Genomic DNA, 21185 nt, shown 5'->3' with positions numbered 1-21185 from the left:
CCTTTATTATGTTTATACTGATTCTTGATAAACTACTACTAAGTGTACCTTTTTATTATAAAAGTAGATAATTCTTATATCATTTTAATTATTTTATCAACCACTTTTAATACTAAAAAAAATGCTTAAATTTTAGTGATGCATATTACATTCTCATGTTATTTCTATCCCTCAATTTCAACAAAAAAAAAAAAAAGCTATTACCTTCTTCCTCATGATTTACTAATAGGTTAAAATGATGGTTTATATATGCATATATATATTGTTGAAGGTTAAATTTGTGTATAGAATTGATAGGTATGAAAAGAAAGAGATAGTGGGGATATTATTGGTAGTGAATATGATTATATTGTTGCTTAAAGGTTGCAATGGTTGGGCTTCTTATCTCTCTCTCCTTTATCCTGTGTCAGTGTATAGAGTGAGAGAAAGAGAGGAACAAGTCATATCTCAAAGGAATTCCATCCCCATCCCCATGCCATGCTCCACTTTCATCTCCGCTGCTTATTAACATAACCTATTCCTTTTCTTTCTTCTTTTCTATTTTATTTATATTAAAAAAAAAAGAAAGAAAGAAAGGTAAACCCCACACATATTTTATTTTATTTTTCTTTTTTCATAATATGAGTGAGAAAACGATCATGGAGCCTGACCACCATCAAAATGGGATCCGCACCAGACCTAATTTTCCACTCCAACTCTTAGACAACAAGAAAGATGATCTTCAGCAACCGCCGCCATCAGAGGATGGACCCGCCGCTGCTGCCAAGAAGCTGCCGCCAAAGCGAGCTTCCACAAAAGACAGGCACACCAAGGTCGACGGTCGCGGCCGACGGATCCGTATGCCGGCTGCGGCTGCTGCCAGGGTGTTCCAGCTGACGCGGGAGCTCGGCCACAAGTCTGACGGGGAGACCATCGAGTGGCTCCTCCAACAGGCTGAGCCCTCCGTCATCGCGGCCACCGGAACCGGTACTATCCCTGCAAACTTCACTTCCCTCAACATCACGCTTAGAAGCTCAGGATCCACCATCTCTTCCCCCTCTCACTACTTCAGAGGCGCCACCGCCACCGCTACACCGTACCTTAGCCACGCAGCCAGCTTCTCCGCCGCTAGGAGCCGCAGCGAATGGGTGAGGAACGTGGCGGTGGAAGATTATTCTAGAAGAGTCATGTTCTCCGGCAGTGACAATAGTAATAATAATAACAACTCTGCTGCTGCTGCTACTACTGTCTTGAATTTCAACAACGCTGTTAATGATATTATGCAAAGCAAGCAAGAGGCTCGGGAAGAGCCCTGTAGCGGTGACGGTGGCGGCGGAGGAGATGCTTTGGGGAGGAAGAGAAGGCAAGAGGAGGTGTTCTCACAGCACCAGGGTACTCAGATGATGGGTAGCTACTTGTTACAGTCGAGTTCTGGGTCAATTCCGGCGACTCATGCTTCTATTCCGGCGACTTTTTGGATGATGGGCGGCGGTGGAGTTGGTGGTGGCAGTGGTAATAATGGCGGTGACCCAATTTGGGCAATACCAACCGTTGGTAACAATAGTAGCATGTATAAAGGGGCTATGTCTGGTGGCAGCGGCGGCAACGGTGCCGGCGGCATTCATTTCATGAATTTTGCTTCTCCAATGGCTCTATTGCAAGCTCAACAACTAGGAGGCGGAGGAGGAGGAGGCGGCGGCAGTGCAGTGCTGAGTGAAAGTAACCTGGGAATGCTTGCAGCTCTTAATGCATACAGGCCTATTATGGCTAACGGCAGCGGCGGCCAACACTCACCCCATGGAGATGGAGGAGATCAAGAAAGTCAACCCTGAGGATCAAATGGTCGTTACAGATTTAAAGCAAGTATATGAGCTCATGATATATATATTCTACGTTGTTCCTTCTTGTTATAATTTTATTTTCAATTTTAACTACTACATTAGTAATTTAATTAGTAAGTAATAGTGGTTTCCACTTTCTCTAAGTGTATTATATATAATATTAAGTTTTCTTAATTTTAATTTGATGATGCAGGCACAAGTTTAGTTGCTTAGCGAGTTGAATGTTCTCGGTTTTGGTTTGATTTTGCTGAGGATCCATGTATGTTAGTTAGGGTTTGAGAAGAAAGCACACATATTTATATACATATATATGTTTTTACCATGGCAATCAATTCTGATCTTCGACTATTTTGGCTGTGCTAAATTTAAAGGTACCGTCCCTATTATTGGTATTTATTACTTCATTATCAGCAGCTAGATTGTGGAATTGTAATTTGTTTCTTACCACTACATTATATCATATGGCCTAGTAATTTATTGTGTGCTACTTAACAAAGAGATAGGCATGCGATATATATAAATTTGTTTTCATTTAGAGGTAGGAAATTAAATTATGGTAGGTGATGGATCAACAAATTAAACTCATACTAATTATTATAATATAATGTACGAATGGTGGTAAAAGTATGAAGATATGATATGGTACGAATGAAGTCGTAGTCTTTTTACTGCAACAATAATGGGGTTGAAAAAGAAGATGATGCCCCTCTATGCAGAAACTGTCACATGCATGGTGCATTATCCCTTATGGCTGCTGCTGCTGCTGCTGCGTGCAGTAGTTGTGAATTATGTGTGTTGTACTGTGTACTACTGCATAATATATATTTATAGGGACCAATACATGCATTTTATATATAAAAGTGGCCATGCCCATAATTAATAGGTTGTTAATAAACTAACTCATCAGATGCAAGTATTGCTCAAATTATATATTCTTTCTCTTTCTCCTAATATAGGACGACATGTATCTAGTCTACTGAGACAAACTGATCTTATACACACATTTAATTAAACACTATATTTAATTAAGCTATGTAATCATATATATGAAAAATTTGACAAATTCTCATTTACAATATTAATTATTGGCAAGATCCTAAAATTGAATTTATCATGAGTTTAGTTTTATGATTTAACTTGTTTGTTGGACATGTGATGAAGTTATATATATGAGTTATTGGACATTTTGTACCTTCTTCCCTCCTCCATTATTATATATGAACTACTGTAGTTTTCATGAATTGTAAGATTAGGTTGTGTTTTTCATGAACGATAAGATGAATATAATGGCATGTGATCAAACTTGCAATTCAGCTTCAGCCCCCACCAGCTTTATCATTGCTTATATCAAAATGTTAATGGGTTAGGCTTTTAGATGCCTAAGCTTCTTTTTAGATTTTCCGTTTCGCCAACTGTATATGATACTTTGATTAATCTTCAGATAGATAGATCCATAGGGTGCTTTAATTTGGTTTGCATTATATGAATTGGAGATATTATACTTTGATTAATCTTTGATGTTATGAGAAAAGCTCATAAATGCCTAAAATAAGAAAATAAATATGTTGAGTTTATTAGAATTGAGATTGAATGAGTCTAACTCAACTCTAAAAATTAGTTTAAAGTCAATGATAAATTCTTATGGATAGTTGTATGAAGCGTAAACATTTAATTTGTAAACAAATGACTCAATAATATTGAATCATATAACATCTGATTTATATTAAAATTGAGATTGAATAAGTCTAATAACCTCAAATTAAAGCTAACTCCAGAGTTAGAGTGAAAAAAATGTATTGCACATAATGAATTACTGATCTTATTTTTTTTTACAGATATTTTTAAATTATTTTTAAATTGAAATGGAGAAAACTATAATTATATTTTGATAAAGAAAATGATTGAACTTTCATAAACTATCATCGTATGATCTAAAAAATAAACGAGTTTTTTTTTTTAAATAAATTCAGTTAGATAAGTTTTAACATTTTTATTTCACTGTTATAACATATAAGATATTTTGTTTTTATTCTTAATTCCATAACTAATTAAGTAACTTTAAATAACCTGCATAGTGAATAATTATGGCTGGACAGCTCGTAATCGAGTACACTTGTAGGTAGGAACTAATTAAGATATATAAGCTAGTACCTTAAATAGGAAGTTAATTAAAAGAATCGAATCTTTTGGTTTTAAAAAGCTACTAATATATATAAGTAGCTATGGAGAGTTTAATATTTTATGCATTTATTTAATTAAATATATTTTTTTGGAAAGTTTATTATTTACAGAATAAAAATGTTATAACATGTTTACACCGTCGATGATGATGCAAATATAAATTAAATGTTAATTCTATGTTTTTATGGAGATATAATAATTGTTTATCTATAAATTTTATCCAAATCTAAAAAAAAAAATTGTATAATTTTTTTATGGTGTTTAAAATGTTAGTTAAGAATTTTATCTTTTGTTTTCACAAATATCATCAACCTATTTAAAAGATAAAAAGATTCCGGCATAGTACTAATTAAATCAAACTAAATACGTCAAACCCACAACTAATCTAATTAAAATGTTTAGATATTATTATTATCCGAATATTATTACTATGTTATAGATTTTGTTTTGAATATGGAAAAATGAGCTAAATGACACCCCATAATAATAACGTTAAGAAAAAGTATAGATAATCAATAATATTTTTAAATAATATGTGAACAACGTATATTAATAAAATTAAAAAAATAAATTAATTTAAAATTTAATTAATAATATTAAATTATTATATAATATATTTTTATTTAATTAGTAATTATTATTTATATTATTCAAAATGATTATTGTTTACCTAACGCGCGTTAGGTTAATTACTATATAGACAGAGGGAGGGAGGGAAAGAGAGTGATTGAAGAAAAGATATATATTCTCCATCCATCTGTGAATTAAACAAGAACTACCATCTGGTTTTCTTATATCAATAAAAAAAAATAAAGAAATGCAAAGAAAGTAATCATGTCGGTTCTTCAAGGGTTAGTTGGAAAATATGATTTTGAAAAGGTTCAATTGAGTGAGCACAATTATTTCGTATTGTTATTTTTGCTATTATTCTATCTTTTTAGGCATAATTCAGAATATTAACTTTTTTGAGAGAAAAAAGAGTATACTGTTAAAATTAATGAAATGACTATTTATATTACTATACAACCTGTTTTAGGGTGTGTTTGTTTGAGGGAAGAATGGGAGGAAGGAAATAGAAAGGAAAGAAATTGGAAGGAAAATAACTCCTTTGTTTGGTTGAATGGAAAAGTCAAAGGGAAAAAATGAATAGTGTAAAAAAATAGGTGGGACCCATTAAAAAATTTTTTCCTTCCAATAATGGATGGAAAATGAAAGGAAAATGTGTTTTGTATCAATATTCCAATATTACCCTCTACTTTTTAATATATTTTAAAATATCTAAGGATTAAATTGTCTTTTCATAACATTATATACTATTTCCTTTCTCATCATTTTCCTTTCATCCAAACATATCTAAAGAAAATAAAATTTCACTCAATTTCTTTCCTTTCTCTTCTTTCCTTTCTATTTCTTTCCTTTCTATTTCTTTCCTTCCAACCAAACAAAACCTTAGAGCTGGAAAGTAAGGAAAGCGCACCCCTTTTATTTGTTGAAACACTAATGGAATTATTATATCAAATTGAATTAATTAGTTGTTTGAAGAAGCCAACTATACAGCAATAATGGGAGTAATTTTTTGTGTAATGTATATGAGAAGATTATTTAATATATAGTTCGAATTTTAATTTATTAGTGTCTTTCATTATTGTTGTGTACACTCTTTTCTGGTATTTAAAATAAAATTCAAAAAGAGATAAAGTATAAAAAGTCTCATGTTTTAGATTTAGAGTGAATTTACGTTCCGATGACAATGAGAATATGAAAATTTGTCTATATGTCACAGAAAATATAATTATTAAAAAAAATCCCTTAATCACAAATTCACAATAATGATGAGAGTATATATATAAAAGATTTTATTAAAATAACAAAAATAAAATTGAAGTCATTGATTGAGTACTTCATGTGGTCATAGTTTATACCTTATGTTACGTACTTCTCATCCATCATCCGTAGTCGGGATTTTTTTTATTCTAAATTAAAAAAATATTATTTAAAAAAAAAATAATCAAACTTTAACTTTCGGAATATTTTTTTTATATTTAAATAGAGTTTATTGCACTCCTAGCAAACCCTCCTAATTTTGTAAGATTTGTGGTATTTCGATGATAATAATTTTTTTTTATCATGGTATATAAAAAAATTAAAGTTTGAATATTTTTTTTTTTGAGAAATATTTTTTTTTATTTTACAATAGAAAAAATTCCTCCATAGTCGTTACAAAATGTTCAATATTGTATGGAGTCCTCTATAACAATAAATACATATGGTTAAAAATATTAAATGTGTGGAACCCACCTACCGGTTTACTTGTATTAGTTGCGATTTTCTTCAGACTTCAGAGATGATAGTGAAAGATAACATTAAGCTAACTTTATGTTAATTATTATGAATAAAAAATTGATAATTAATCATATTGGTGGGAGATTATTGGAGAGTTAGTAGCTAGCTTTTAGATTTGATGAGAATAGGTAGCTAGAAATGTAAAAGTTAGGATACTAAATAAACTCTTCTCTTCTATTCCACAAACCATTTTTACTATCCAAATCAAATCAACGACTATCTCTTCTTCAGTTGATGAAGGAATCAGATTTCTGTATACAATATCTATTAGAAGCATTCACATGCTAGGTGTGTATTAAAAATTTTAACTATTAAATTAATTATTAATATATAATATATTAAAATATAAAATATAAATTAAAAATAAATTAAATAACAGTAGTATAGCACATATATTTATACAAAAATAATAACGACTAATTTTTAGTATGTACCCGTAATATTTTTAAATATCGATATATGAATAATGTTGAATCAATAAATCCAATATACTATAGTAAATTTATTATTTTAGGAATTTGCAATATAATTTAATTTAATTTAATTATCCTCACAAGCATCCATCAATTTGGAAATACAATAAATATGAGATTGATTTATGCTGCTCTACATAAAAAGTTTCCACGAGATAGTTCAAAGCAATTAACCAAATCATTTCAATAAAATAAAATAAAAATTCGTATAAACTGTTTTAATAAAATAGGAGTGCATATATAAATTTGAGATTGGGAAGCAATATTTTTGAGCTTATATTATGTTCTGCAAATTTTCTTTATTCTTGATCAGAAGATACCATCTTTTAACGGCAATGTTTTTATAATCACTGGGTACGTGAAATTGACGGAAACAGACTATTGGATACAAACAGAAAATCATTAAGGTTCATCACCAAATACAGTTACATTCATCAGAATGTGGGGTCTAAGCTATAAATATATTATTATTTCAAAACACACAGACATACTCAACCACCCATCTACACTCAGTTTCTATTCTATGTTAAGATCCATTTTTAATGATATTCTTCGCTAGAAAGAACCATATATTGTACCATTATAATACATAGTAGCAATATTGTTGCTAGATAGGTGCATATAGCAATTTTAATATTTTGGAAGGTTTAGCAAGCAACCATAGATGATGATGATCATGATAATAATATATCATGGTTTTAACTTTTAAGCTTATGCTGTTTTTTTTTTTTTTTTAAACGTCCATAATTACAACAATTATAATCATGACTTTAACCGCAATTTAAAGACTTTTATATATATATGCAATGTCCGGATAATAATTAGGATTAAGTTATTATGTGTTGGTCTTAAGATATGTTAAGTTTAAAATTGTAATGCATTTATGATATATTAATACACTATGCGTTAATGTGTTTATTGATTAGTTAAAATAATAAAAATGAAATTAATTAGTTAAGATGACAAATAAACTTATATCTAAATTAAAAGGTTTTCAGTTTAAATTTTGAAAATAATACAAAATTATTTTTTATACCATTTTTTTCATATTTTATTATACATAATATATGTTAGATTATATTAAAATTAATTAGTATTTATTAAAATTATTTAACATATCCGAATATTTATTATTTCGATTCTCTTAGTACTTATAAATATTTTTCTATATTATATCATTCTACACAATTTGAATACACACAAATATTTTTTCTACTATTTTTTTTTATTTTTCTAACATGTTAAAATATATTAGAATTAATTAGTATTCATTATAATTATTTAATATATCTATTGAATATTTATTATAAGATATTATATCTTTATTAGTTCGCTTTTTTTAACACCTCTAAATACATTTTTATATTATTATATCATTTTATACAACTTGAATAGACACAAATTATTTTTTATTACTCTCTTATCCTTTCTTACCTGGTATAAATTTATTATTAATAAGTTTAAGATACGCCTTTGACATATGTTAGCTAAACTGGAGCGAGGGAAGTTCGTATACATACATCTGATTCAATGTTCAATATATAAATGTCATAGCAGTGCATGCACCGAACTACCGAAGTTTATGGAATTGTAGCAGCTTGTTACTGCCGTGGGTTTTTTCTTTTTGGGTCTGGATCACTGGTGCATTTATGTCGATATAAAATTGAATATGAATTACTTCTTTTTTCTTGGGCCAGCGAATATGAATTACTTCCAACACTTCCTTAAACAATGCTGTATAGCTATAACCGACGCGAAAGCCCAATGGGCCTCTACACTTAAGTAAACACCTTATAAGTTTGTAGACCCGACAAAAACATTATCAAGTTTAATTGAACCCACCGTTAATCGCTCACCTTAATTCTTGCTGCAACTTTTTTAAAAGAAATATTTGATAATTTTTTTATTTTGGATGTTAGAAAATAATAATTTTATAATTACATTAATTATTTTATATTATATAACTTATATAAATGATCTCATTTATTATTATAAATACTAAATGAAATAAATTATTAAATAAAATCAAATATATTATTTCTTTGGGTCTTCAAAATTTAATCAAGTCTAATAGTGAGGTATAAATAGGGGTTCAAATTTTTTATCTTTAGTGTATTAAAATTACTTTGCAACCTTATCCTATTAAAAAATTGCTATTTAACCTAAAATAAATATTAAATAGATTTTAATTGAGCAAGAGTAAAAACTATAAGAATCAAACTCTTTCCGTCATGCTAAAAAATTTAAGTATATTTCTGTTTTGATATAATGTTTTAATGATTTAACATAAATAATATTGCCGATGAAAAATTCAAAAATTTTAACATTAGATACTCCTAAATACGTATATTTAAAGAAAAAATTATCAATATACTAATGATTAATAAACTTATTACAAAAATATTATTTTTTAAATTATATATTCACGTTTTTCAATTGTTAATGGTAAATTTTTTAAATCAAATCAGTTATCAAATCAATAAAATTATAGAGATATCTTAAAGTTTAATTCGAATTCAATTAGTGTATATTAAAATATATATATATATATATATATATATATATATATATATATATATATATATATTTTAAAGTTAGGAATGAGACTTTAACCCGCGACTTCCAAGTAAGTATAGAAAGACTATATCATTTGAGTTATAGCACATTGATTATAATAATAATAATAATAATAATAATAATAATAATAATAATTCTCTATTGTGGTGCAGAAGGGCAAAGTCGAAAAGTAAGGGGCATGGCAACTTTGGCGCACTTGAGAATGAGATTATTTTCCGCGAAAGCACGCAAGAAATCAGTCTTTCCCCTTCTCTGTTCCTCACTTCCACACATGGGTGCTTCTGGAAACAACCTTCTCCAAGTTCTCTTCAGGAACTTCGATGTTCTTGCTCTGTATCTCTCTGCTTCTCTTCCTCTTCATTATTTCTTAACCAATACTCTTATTTTTATTTTAATTATTATGTTTGGCATTTTTGTGCAGCCCCTTCGTCACCCTTGTTTACCCCTTGTAAGTTTTCTCCTTTTCTTCTTTCACCAATCTATATTATTATTTATCATCTTATTTTTCCTGTTTTTGCCTTAGACATGCTTCCATTAGGGCCATAGAGACAAGGTCTCATACTCATTATCAACAATGGCTTACCTACTGGGTTCTTTACTCTTTGATGACCCTCTTTGAGATCACATTTGCCAAAGTTCTTCAAGTGTAAGCTCCCCCTTAATTAATTAATCAACTAATTCATTCTTGCCATATAATCTTCTCATATTAAAAGTTTGATGTGTTAGTCAATTGTTGGTCATCTAGAATTTCTTATTTATAAAACCATATGGTAATGTCAGGCTTCCCATTTGGCCGTATGCCAAGTTGATATTCAGTTGCTGGCTGGTTCTGCCTCAGTTCAACGGCGCAGCAACTGTTTATGGAAATTACATAAGGCCCTTCTACATGAACCCGCAAATCCGAGTCCCTCAAGCTTCTCAAATGTGGTATTTCCCGCGCAAGAACAACATATTCAACCAACCAGATGATGTTCTAACCGCTGCTCAGAGATACATGAATCAGCATGGTACAGAAGCATTTCAAAGACTTATAACCAAGGTAATTCATATTATTTTGAGAGTAATAGAAATTAGAAAGTAAGAGAATGAAACTAGAAACCTTAACCATTGTAACTCTTATGGATCCTATATGCTTGTATACTTGTAAGTGAAATTATCACCATCACATTTTATACAATGACTTTTGCCACTGCTATGTTTATCCAAACATAGCTGAGAATCCATGAGTTTTCCAAATATAATTTAACCTTGGAACAACATTTTAGTCATAAATATATTAACATTATTTGCCTTGTTTGTTATGCAGAATGAGAGAGTAGCCAGAGCAAGGAGGAACCGAAACCATGTGATCTATGATGATGACTACAAGTATTGATTAAACTCTCTTAATGTTTCACTCTCCTATTGTTAATATTATTTCTACGTACCAACTATTGTACTAGATTATATATAATAACCCTTGTCATGAGTCTCAAGTTTCTTCGTGCAATTACTTGGCCTAAAAAGTATTGCAAAGGGATGGAGAAAAGGTAACGAAAAATTATTTTATCGATTCAAGTTTTCTATTACATAAAAGTTGACACGACTAAATAATAATTTTGAACAAAATTAATGAGATTTATCTTTTTTTTTTTAAATAAGTATTCCCAAATATATACACTGTGTTAAGATATATTTGTCCAATAAATTCTCAAGAATAAATAGATACATAATAAATCGAATTAAGTTGATTAGATTTACGAAGAGATTTAACCTAGATTTCAAAAATGACGATGCAATGTTTCTCTATTTTAGTAAATCAAATTGGTCTAATTCAATTTATTTGGATGCATATTAAATTGAATTGGACTAATTCGATTTACATGTAAATATTTAAATCGAATTTGTTTAATTCAATTTATATAGATATATTTAGGATAAACATGTAATCAGTTTGACATTTGTGTAAAATTGATCTCCAATCAATTTTTTAGTATAAATTACCATAAAAACAACAACAAATTCTTTTTATTCTTTTACTTAAATGTGGTATCTAAAATGAAAAAAATTGGTAAAATAAAAAAATATTAGGCGTCTAAACATTTTTTAATCAAGCTTTTAACTAAGTGCGTGTGCTTTTTCTCTTTTGTATATATGCGACACTTTTTTATTTTTGTCCTCCTCTTTCATTATCATCGTCATTGTCATCTTTTTCTTCTTTTGCAAACTTCTTTCTTCAATGTTGTTGTCGTCATCACCGTCACCGCCACCGTCGTTGTCATCGCCACAGCTATCTTATTGTTGTTGTTTAATTTTTTCTTCTCTTTTTTTTTATCATCCCCTTTTGTTATTATTATCATCGTCTTTGCCGTCTTCATCTTCTTCTTTTGTTATAAACGTTAAGGAAACTAGAGTATAGAAATTTTGATGCGTAATACACAAATTTTAGTATACAACACAAAATTTTTGAAGGACCATGTGCCCAATATTGACACACAACAATGAAAATATGCACAATATATAAATTTTGATATGTAGCACACAAATTTTTGGAGGACTATATATTTAGAACATTGATTCACCCACAAACAAAATACATTCAAGCAAACTTTGTGTGATATGTGCAAAAAGTTGTATATTATACTAATGAAATACAACACATAAATTTTGATGTATAGCACAAAAATATTGATGCATAACAAATTTTAACGTGCATCACATAATTTTTTTAAAGATTACATACCAGAACATTGATTCATCAACGGCTCAAGAGGCACGTGACTGACGGGATGCACTGATCTTTCACCACCACAGAAGGGAACTGCCTACGATCATCCTCATCGGTGGTCATCGCCGGTAATTATTGTATCGTTGAAAGAGCAGTAGCAGTGTTAGTTGTTGCGTTGTTTTCACCACAGTTTTTCAGTGAAACTACTTCAATAGCGAGTTTAAGATGGTCATTTTAGTAGGTATGCGGATGGTTAGTTTAATTTTTATGTGGATCGTTATTTGATTGGATTGGATTTAGTTATATATAATTAAAATATGTTGGATATTCAATTCACTAAATATGCGAATGATTATATTTATCTCTAAGTGGATGATTATTTTCACTATGAGTAAGCGACGTCGGTGACGGTGTGTGGCAAGTTAAATAGTGGCGGCGAAGAAGAGTCCGATGGCGCCGTTCATTTTCGGTCTGGAAGAAAGCGACGCCAATGAGAATCCTTGTTGATGAATCAGTGACGGTGAAAAAAGTTTCAGCGGCGATAATGAAACTGGTTGGCGACCAAACTACAATGATGACGATAGAGAGTTTGGAGATTACTAAATTAAGGTATAATAGATGATTAAAATTTTTTAGTTAGATAATTTAAATAAAGTATTTTTTTTCAATTTTATTAAGCTAAATTTTTAACCCATTATTGATATTGTTTAAATATTTTGTTGTCTACCTAACAACCGTTTTATTCGGATATATCCCTAAGAAGGGAGCAGCGTAGTACCGAGAAGCAGCGGATTCCAATCCTTGGTCCGTCCGTTGGGAGAGGGAGTAGCGAGGAGGCATGTCGTTTCAAATCCCGAAATTGGACTCATTTGTCGCCTAAACCTTCTAACTTCTAACAAAACGACAAACCCACCGATCCCCTATTCCCTTCACGCAGATTTCAGTTGCTGACGTGGCACCCCCTCCACAAAATACAGTTAGCTTCCCCTCTCTCTCTCTCCTTTCTCTCTCCCAAAAAAAAGAAAGACAGAGACAAAAAGAGAGAGAGAGAAATTCTCGCGTGTTCTTACCATCTTCCCAGCTCTGCGAATTCTGACTCCAGACAGGAACGAAATATTCAAAGGAAAGAGAGGGGGGAAGTTAAAAAATATCTACCTTGCATTGTCGTCGAACGACGCCGTTTCGGAATCGCAGCTTCAGGTTCGGCGAGCTCTCTCTCCGCCCCCCGTCGTAATCCTCGAGAATGGCTCGGTCTTCGAGGAACCCCGGGGATTCCTTGCAATGCTGCTGGCTTTGATTCCCGTTACGTCGTCGTTTTCTTCTGCATTTCGGGCATTGCACCCGTTTCGCCAGACGGGAAAGAAAAGGAAAATTTGAGGGGCGAAATTCCCAAGATTTCATTGGGATTCGAGGTTTTTTGAAAAATACGCGTTTCTAGGGTTTCTTTGAGCTGGTCTGAAGCTGACTGCGATTCTGCCGAGGCGTTTATCTCTGTTGGTCCTTCTTTTTCTTTTTTCTTGACTCCGGAGGTGGTTTTGAGCTGCCAGGTTCATTTCTCAGCTATGGGGCAGGCAAATGCAGCTCTTTGTTTTGTTTGCTTGAGGGTTTGGAAGTGCTGAGTTGAATTGAATTGGAGTTTTTCATGGGGATAGGTTCGAGGTTGGTTTACGGTGTTGTTTGTTTTGATTTGAGGTGTTGTTCAAATGGGTATTGGATTCATTCCTTGGAAGCACATGTTATTGCAACTTGAATGGCTGATCCTCAGAAAGCTGGTCCTGTTGAGAGGGATATAGAGCAGGTTTGGAATCACTTGCTCTTCATTCTTTGGGCTTCGGTTTCTCGGGAGCTATAATGAATGTAGTTGCTGTTAGATTCTAGTATCACATTTTATTGAAATACATGATTTATTAGTGTGCCATTGTTATTTTGTTGCTTAAATAACTTGTAACTGATCTTCTTTGCTGACTGAGGAGATAATGAAGCTTGAAGCTGTGGTCTTCCCTCATGCTTCACGGTTTTGCAGTAGCAGAATCATCTTTTTATTTTTAACGCAGGCAGCTAACTCTTTATGTTCCTTTTTTAGGCACTTACATCGCTTAAAAAAGGATCATATCTGCTAAAGTATGGGCGAAGAGGGAAGCCGAAGTTCTGCCCATTTAGGCTTTCCAATGTAAGTTGCTCCACTATCACTTGTCTTGAAAGTTTACTGATACCCTGTCAAAATTATGTGAAGAAATCAACTTCCTTTTTCTATTAGAATTCATTTATTGGGAAGTGGTAAATAGAGTAACAATTAGTTTCTTCATTGGCCTGTTCGCTTACTTGTGTCCCCAGTTCGAGTAGGGTGTGAGTCTTTGATCTGATTCTCAATCTCTTTTTGAAGAACTGTGCAGTTAGACCTGAGAATAATTGACCAATGGTTGCCTTGGAAAAGTTTTCTCTACTCTTAGCAAATTATGATAACCAAAATAAGTATGCTATGGATCGACTAAGTTTCTTCCATAGGGATTGATATGAGATAGGCTCAAATTCCTAAATGTGTTTTGAGTATAGGGCTCCATAATAGTATGATGACAACAATGACATGATACAAAGGTAAAAATTAACCAGTACTTAAAATGTGTCCTGTTGTAAATAACAGTTTAGGCAGATTGCTCATTTATGAAACTCCACTAGCACAAACGTTCTAGGATGCCAAACGGCCAATGTATAGTGTTTAAAACAGTGCTTCTTCTTTTTTTGTATTTTAAATATCTAACATAAGGTGTGTTTAAAACAATGCTTGGAAGGAAAAAAAGTTCAAGCTTTGTTGTTAGATTCATTATGTCTGCAATTTATGATATAAAGCTTTATATTCTTGAATATTAAATTTAAACTTACACATTTTTGCTAAGGTTACATACAATGAGTTTACTCACTTGTTTCTAAGTTGAGTCCAATCCATTTGCTAGTCAAACCCAAATATCAATTCTAGATATCTGAAGCGTGATGTTTTTCAGATAGAATTATAAAGAACAAGAAAAATCAGTACAAATTGTTCTATTCTTTTCAATGCTTGTGGTTTTGGGTTCAGGATGAGTCTCTACTCTTGTGGTACTCCGGAAAGGAAGAGAAACAACTTAAACTCAGTACTGTTTCAAAGATCATTCCAGGACAACGAACTGTAAGTTTATAAAAAGATGCAACTATTTCCTTGAGTTATTACTTGATGCCTTCATTGGAAGTTTAATATGGCCATGATATGCCTGTGATTCAGTCCAACATTTTGTTGCTCAGGGAAATTGCAATTCCTTCTTTGTACGCATAATTGGAAAAAACAAATATTTATAACTCATACTCTGACTTATGTTATTCTTTCATGGTTTTATTACTCAATACTCACAACCTTGATTTTGTAAAACCTACAGGCTACATTTCAGCGGTATCCTCGGCCTGAAAAAGAATATCAGTCATTTTCCCTTATATACAACGATAGATCCTTGGATTTGGTGCGTCCTCTATTTTGTGTAGTTTTTATGCTAGCAGAGCTACTAGTTCTATCTATAAGATTTTCTCTTTATCTTGCTCTTCTCTTACTGAAGTGGTTGTGAAAAGCTAGCCTGATAGTTTATGTAGTATGTTGATTAAAATAAGGATTAAGTACATTGTAAATTTTCTGATGTGAATCCTCTGTTGATCTATGGGCAGATATGTAAGGACAAAGAGGAGGCTGAGATATGGTTTGTCGGTCTTAAGGCATTAGTTACTCGAGGTAATACCAACAGTCAAACGTGGAAATTCGAACCATGTGAAAGTCCATATCCTGGAAGTCCCCGTGCTGGCACACGCAAATCTGCTCCATCAAGTTCACCATTTGTCAGTGGCAGTGGCTTCAATCTTCAGTTGTTTCATAAGTTCAGATAAACTATTAGACATTTACACTTTTTCTATTTTTAAAACACAGGACCCCAGATATACCAATGGAGTTGCTTCAGACAATTCTAATCAAAATAGATGGGTAAAGGCTTTCTCGGAAATTATTTCTTATACTGGAGCTAACAAGAGTTCAATTCAAGTCGAGTTGATTCCGAATTCCACTTTGTCTCCTGGGTCTGTGGATGAATCAAGTAATCGAAACTCTGCATCTGAGGCAGTTCGAGTTAGTTTATCCAGTGTTGTTAGTTCATCTAGCCATGGTTCTTGTCATGAGGATTTTGAGGCCTTAGGTGATGTTTTTATTTGGGGAGAAGGTATTGGTGATGGAATTGTTGGTGGTGGTGTGCGTAGAGTTGGAACCATATCCAATTCTGAGATGGATGCATTCCTCCCTAAGGCTTTGGAATCAAAAGTAGTTCTAGATGTTCATAGTATCAGTTGTGGCCACAAACATGCTGTTCTAGTTACCAAGCAAGGAGAAATATTTAGTTGGGGAGAGGAATCAGGAGGTAGACTTGGACATGGTGTAGAAGTGGATGTTCTTCACCCTAAGCCCATTGAAACTCTTAGCGGCATTAATATAGAATTAGTAGCATGTGGAGAATATCATAGTTGTGCTGTTACGTATTCTGGGGATCTTTATACTTGGGGCGATGGTACTCACAACTCTGGCTTGCTTGGGCATGAAAACAATGTCAGTCACTGGATTCCTAAGAAAGTAGGTGGTAGCTTGGAGGGTTTACATGTATCATATGTGTCCTGTGGCCCATGGCACACAGCTATTGTTACATCAGCTGGACAGTTGTTTACATTTGGGGATGGAACTTTTGGTGCCTTAGGCCATGGAGATCTCAATAGCACAAGTATTCCTAGAGAAGTGGAAGCTTTGAAGGGGTTGAGAACAACCAGGGTTTCCTGTGGTGTTTGGCACACTGCTGCAATTGTTGAGGTAACACACAAATCTAAGGAATCTCCTACACACTCTACTATTGGAACACTTTTCACCTGGGGTGATGGAGATAAATTGCAACTTGGACATGTCGGTAGTGAACCTACACTAGTTCCTGAGCGTGTGATTGCATTGGATAATGAAAACATTTGTCGAGTGGCTTGTGGCCACAGTCTTACAATTGCATTGACAACCTCAGGACATGTATATACAATGGGTAGTACAGCTTATGGACAACTTGGCTGTCCTGCAGCTGATGGAAAAGTCCCCACACGTGTTAAAGATCAACTTGCTGACTGTTTTGTGGAAGATATTGCCTGTGGTTCTTATCATGTTGCAGCCCTAACTTCAAAAGCAGAGGTTTATACTTGGGGAAAAGGTTTGAATGGGCAATTAGGTCATGGAGACAATGATCACCGGAATAAACCCACTCTTGTTCAGTTTTTGAAAGACAAGCAAGTGAAAACCGTCGTTTGTGGTTCAAACTTCACTGCTGTTGTGTGTATTCATAAATGGGTATCAAGCACTGACCATTCTCTATGTTCTGGTTGTCGTAATCCATTTGGATTCAGAAGAAAACGTCATAATTGTTACAACTGTGGGCTTGTTTTTTGCAAAGGATGCTCAAACAAGAAATCTATAAAAGCTTCCCTTGCTCCAGACTCCAACAAGCCATATCGGGTTTGTGATGATTGTTACTCTAAACTTAAGAAAGCTTCAGAAACAGTTCCCTTGGTGCAAACTCCTAGCTTGAGAAGTGTAAGTTTGCATGACAACAGTAAGGTCACTAAATTACAGGAAAAGCTATTAAGGCTTTCATCCTTTGGTTCTTTTACTCAATCAGAAAGCAGTCCATCAAAGCCTCCAGAATCACATGATACCCATGTTTTTCCATCTTTGAATGGAAAATTGCATGTGGGGATTTATGGTCCTATAAAATCATCAAATACTCCTTCTCTGGTATCTAAGAAAAACATTTCAGTTTCTGAGCCTGCTGCAAGAATCTCTTGCCAATCAACATCACCAGCTTCTTCAAAGTGTAGCCCACGACAATCTTGTGAAGATAACCATGATGATCCAAAGCTCAAAAATGACATTCTAACTCAAGAAGTCATTGCTTTAAGGGCACAGGTAAACTTTATCAAAAGTATCCAATTCATGTTAATCCTTGTATCAAACTTTCTGCATAACCCTGATGAAGTTTTGATTGTAGATATGTTCCATTTACATGGTCTATGTTTTCTTTTAATGCTAATATGCTATTCCCAACCTGAAACAATTTGGAGGGGCTCTCGGTGCCATATGTATCTTTACATGAATAATATTGGTCTGTTTTGGAATGGTAATTGCAAATAAGGGACCCACCTTAATATCGAAAGAAACACAAGGTCAACAAAGAATGGTTATAGTATGGCATAATTTCTTGTGTAATAAGTTTTGCATATGTAATAGCATTTGGATAAGTTGTTTGGATTTCCATATAATAATTGAATTTCACTTATAATTTCTCCTATATACAGATATACCCTCACTTATCTAATAATTGAATAAAAAAAAAAAGTATTGTAGCTTTGAACTTTGAATTTTGATTTTGATGTTAGCTTTGAACTTTGAATTTTGATTTTGATGTTTGCTTTATGAAATCTAAATGTTTGAAATGATTTAAGTATATTCATCTGGATCCAATCAAATATACTGGCTAGGTTGAAGAGCTTACTCTTAAGTCGAAAAGTCTAGAGGCTGAACTCGAGCGAACATCACAGCGATTGAAGGAAGTGACAGCAGTAGCTGCAGATGAAGCTGAAAAGTGTAAATCTGCAAAAGAGGTTATAAAATCATTGACTGCTCAGGTTGTCTTCTGTTAATAGTTTTTCCCAAATTTTTATATTCTATTGTAGCAAACATGGTGGTTGATATCTTATGATTTGTTCATGCTGGTGAGTGGTGAGGATCTAAAACTAAACTTCTTTGAGACACCATGTTTAAGATGAGAATAAATAGAGATATTTAGGGGCTAAGGTGAAGTAAGGAACGTTAGGGGAGGCTATCATAGCAAATTTTAAATTTTGTTTAAAATGGTTGGAGATTGGTTGTATGTGGTATCTGCTTATGTAAACTATGATACTTTAATTTGTGGAGTGAAAGATCAATAATGAATCTTTGGGAGGAACAGAATATAACATGGTCCATCTACACAATTCATATCTTATTTTGAGTGAAGTCTTGGTTCTTGATAAATTCATTTACAACTGGCTGAGATTATATAGCTGAATTTTTATAGTGTGTAAAAACTTTAATGCACAGCACCACCCCTTATGTTAACTATTCTCTTGATTGGATAAAACGAAAATGGTTTGGGAAGCAATAAAACAGCAAAAACAAAAATTTCTAATTTTTCTCTCTTTCAAGTTATAAGAATTTAATTATTAAATGCATGGTTATATTCCTTTTGACTTGTGATGATCAACAGAAGCAGGACTTGGTGATCACTATGAAGTTTAAACTGTATTGTGCTTTAGTCCTTGGTTAATTATTTCTGAAGCTGTGGATGTTAAATTGTGTTACAGTTGAAGGAAATGGTGCAAGGACCTCCAGAAGGACATAAAGCAAATGCTGACACCATAGCAACTTCCTATGCTGAAACCACTAATAACATTCGAGATCTATCTTTGGTTGAGAACCATACAACAAACACTATAAAGGAATCCAACAGCAATACAGCAAATAGAACATTATCTAATGGTGCCAAAGCACAAAGTGGAAAGGCAGAGCGGGTGGTGCAGGATGAACCAGGTGTGTACATAACTTTGTCTCCGCTGCCAGGTGGAGGTAATGAACTAAAGCGTGTTCGCTTCAGGTATTCATCTTTTCCATTCTCAAATCTCTTAAATGTATGAAGCTTTATTATATGCTTTCATTGCAATAACTTCGGGTCCAAAATTTCCTGTTGAATGTCATGTTTATCCATCGCTGCTGCTTGTTTACACGTCCCTCTTATTATAGAGTTTCTTCTTTAGAACTTTAAATTTTATTGTCATAGCTTTCAACTCAAAAGCTCTGTGATTGATAGTGATCATAAATCTATTTGCACCTAGAACTTGTACTGTACTCAATGGGAACTTTATTATAGTTCAGTCTCTTGAGCGTTCTGATGCATTTCTGAGCTTTTTGTTTGACAATACTAACATTCCGTTTTATCTATCACCATCTGTTTTCTGGTACATCCTTCAGTCAATGTATTTGGATACAGAGTATGCTGCTTTGTAAAATGTTCCCAGATAAAACTTATGTTTCCTTTCACGGGGTCTCATATTCTAATGAACTTAAATTAAGGAGGTAGTTTCTGATAAGTATTGAGCGTCATGTTAGAATATATGTTAAATCCTGAAGAATATTTCCATTTTATCCATCTTTGGTGGTAATCAATTTCCAGTATACTAAACTCAAAATTTGTTTCACAGTCGGAGGCATTTCACAGAAGAAGAAGCTGAGAAGTGGTGGGCTGAAAATGGAGTCAAAATACTGGAGCGGCATAACATAGTTTCTTCATAGAATGCAAGAGAAACTGTTCCCTTGAAGTACTGTGACCTCCTGGAAATAGTACATTCTTTTCCTTTCTCCCTCCTCCAAAATTAACAACGATCTTTTGTCCAAAATTGACGGCTAGTCTATGAAATTAGGGAAAGATAAATCACAAAGGAAGAACATTAACTGAGAAACCTGAGAAGAAAAAGATAAGAGGGGAAAGTCTCTCTCTCTCTCTCTACTTATTGATCAGTGGTGCATTTCTTCTTTTCCCATTGTTTTTCTGTCTTTTTTGGGGGGTTGTCAACAATGAAAGTGTACTTGCAGCTTTGTTCTGTTCTTTTTTCACCTATTGTATAGCTATTTCTCTTAGGAAACTAGTAACTTCTCACTGGTCATTTGGTCAATGTGTGTGTGTGTTCATTCCATTCCTAGCATTGCGGAAGCCATGGCATTCCACTCAATCCTATAAACCCTAAACGCATAAAAACCGTGACAAAATAAAGAAACGCAAAATTCTCTTAAGGACCACAAGATGCATTTTTTTTTTCAGGTAATGCTAAGTAATTAAATTTTTTTAGCTAACAAGTGTAATTACCCGTACGTGATAAGATTGAAATTATAATTTTAAATTATGTTTTAAAATTAATTTAAATTATAATAATTTGATTAATAAAAAATTAATATGTTATGCA

General features: G+C 32.8%; 3 protein-coding genes across 5 annotated transcripts; all 3 read left to right on the top strand.

Annotated features, from left to right (window-relative positions):
* Nucleotides 1-331: 331 nt before the first annotated feature.
* LOC130967416 (transcription factor TCP15-like) lies at nucleotides 332-2152 on the top strand. The gene is made up of 2 exons (XM_057892263.1): nucleotides 332-1838; nucleotides 2014-2152. The coding sequence occupies exon 1, from the start codon at nucleotides 621-623 to the stop codon at nucleotides 1809-1811; it is 1191 nt and encodes a 396-aa protein (XP_057748246.1). The 5' UTR covers nucleotides 332-620; the 3' UTR covers nucleotides 1812-1838; nucleotides 2014-2152.
* A 7476-nt stretch (nucleotides 2153-9628) lies between these two features.
* On the top strand, nucleotides 9629-10877 carry LOC130970641 (HVA22-like protein c). 2 transcript variants are annotated; one of them, XM_057896783.1, is made up of 5 exons: nucleotides 9629-9727; nucleotides 9816-9842; nucleotides 9918-10040; nucleotides 10175-10433; nucleotides 10701-10877. In XM_057896783.1, the coding sequence occupies exons 1-5, from the start codon at nucleotides 9666-9668 to the stop codon at nucleotides 10767-10769; spliced, it is 540 nt and encodes a 179-aa protein (XP_057752766.1). In that variant the 5' UTR covers nucleotides 9629-9665; the 3' UTR covers nucleotides 10770-10877. The 2 variants fall into 2 exon arrangements, with proteins under 2 accessions (XP_057752766.1, XP_057752767.1); XM_057896784.1 differs by having other exon boundaries at nucleotides 9655-9727; nucleotides 9933-10040.
* A 2022-nt stretch (nucleotides 10878-12899) lies between these two features.
* On the top strand, nucleotides 12900-20838 carry LOC130969051 (PH, RCC1 and FYVE domains-containing protein 1-like). Of its 2 annotated transcripts, none has more exons than XM_057894612.1 (9): nucleotides 12900-13899; nucleotides 14185-14271; nucleotides 15175-15264; nucleotides 15509-15589; nucleotides 15789-15956; nucleotides 16045-18096; nucleotides 18669-18791; nucleotides 19533-19822; nucleotides 20427-20838. In XM_057894612.1, the coding sequence occupies exons 1-9, from the start codon at nucleotides 13852-13854 to the stop codon at nucleotides 20515-20517; spliced, it is 3030 nt and encodes a 1009-aa protein (XP_057750595.1). In that variant the 5' UTR covers nucleotides 12900-13851; the 3' UTR covers nucleotides 20518-20838. The 2 variants fall into 2 exon arrangements, with proteins under 2 accessions (XP_057750595.1, XP_057750594.1); XM_057894611.1 differs by having other exon boundaries at nucleotides 18669-18815.
* The last annotated feature ends 347 nt before the right edge of the window (nucleotides 20839-21185 follow it).

The sequence above is a fragment of the Arachis stenosperma genome, chromosome 3, assembly GCF_014773155.1.
Source record: "Arachis stenosperma cultivar V10309 chromosome 3, arast.V10309.gnm1.PFL2, whole genome shotgun sequence".
Lineage (NCBI taxonomy): Eukaryota > Viridiplantae > Streptophyta > Magnoliopsida > Fabales > Fabaceae > Arachis > Arachis stenosperma.
Note: the sequence above shows the minus strand (reverse complement) of the source record. Positions and strands in the feature narration are given on the sequence as shown.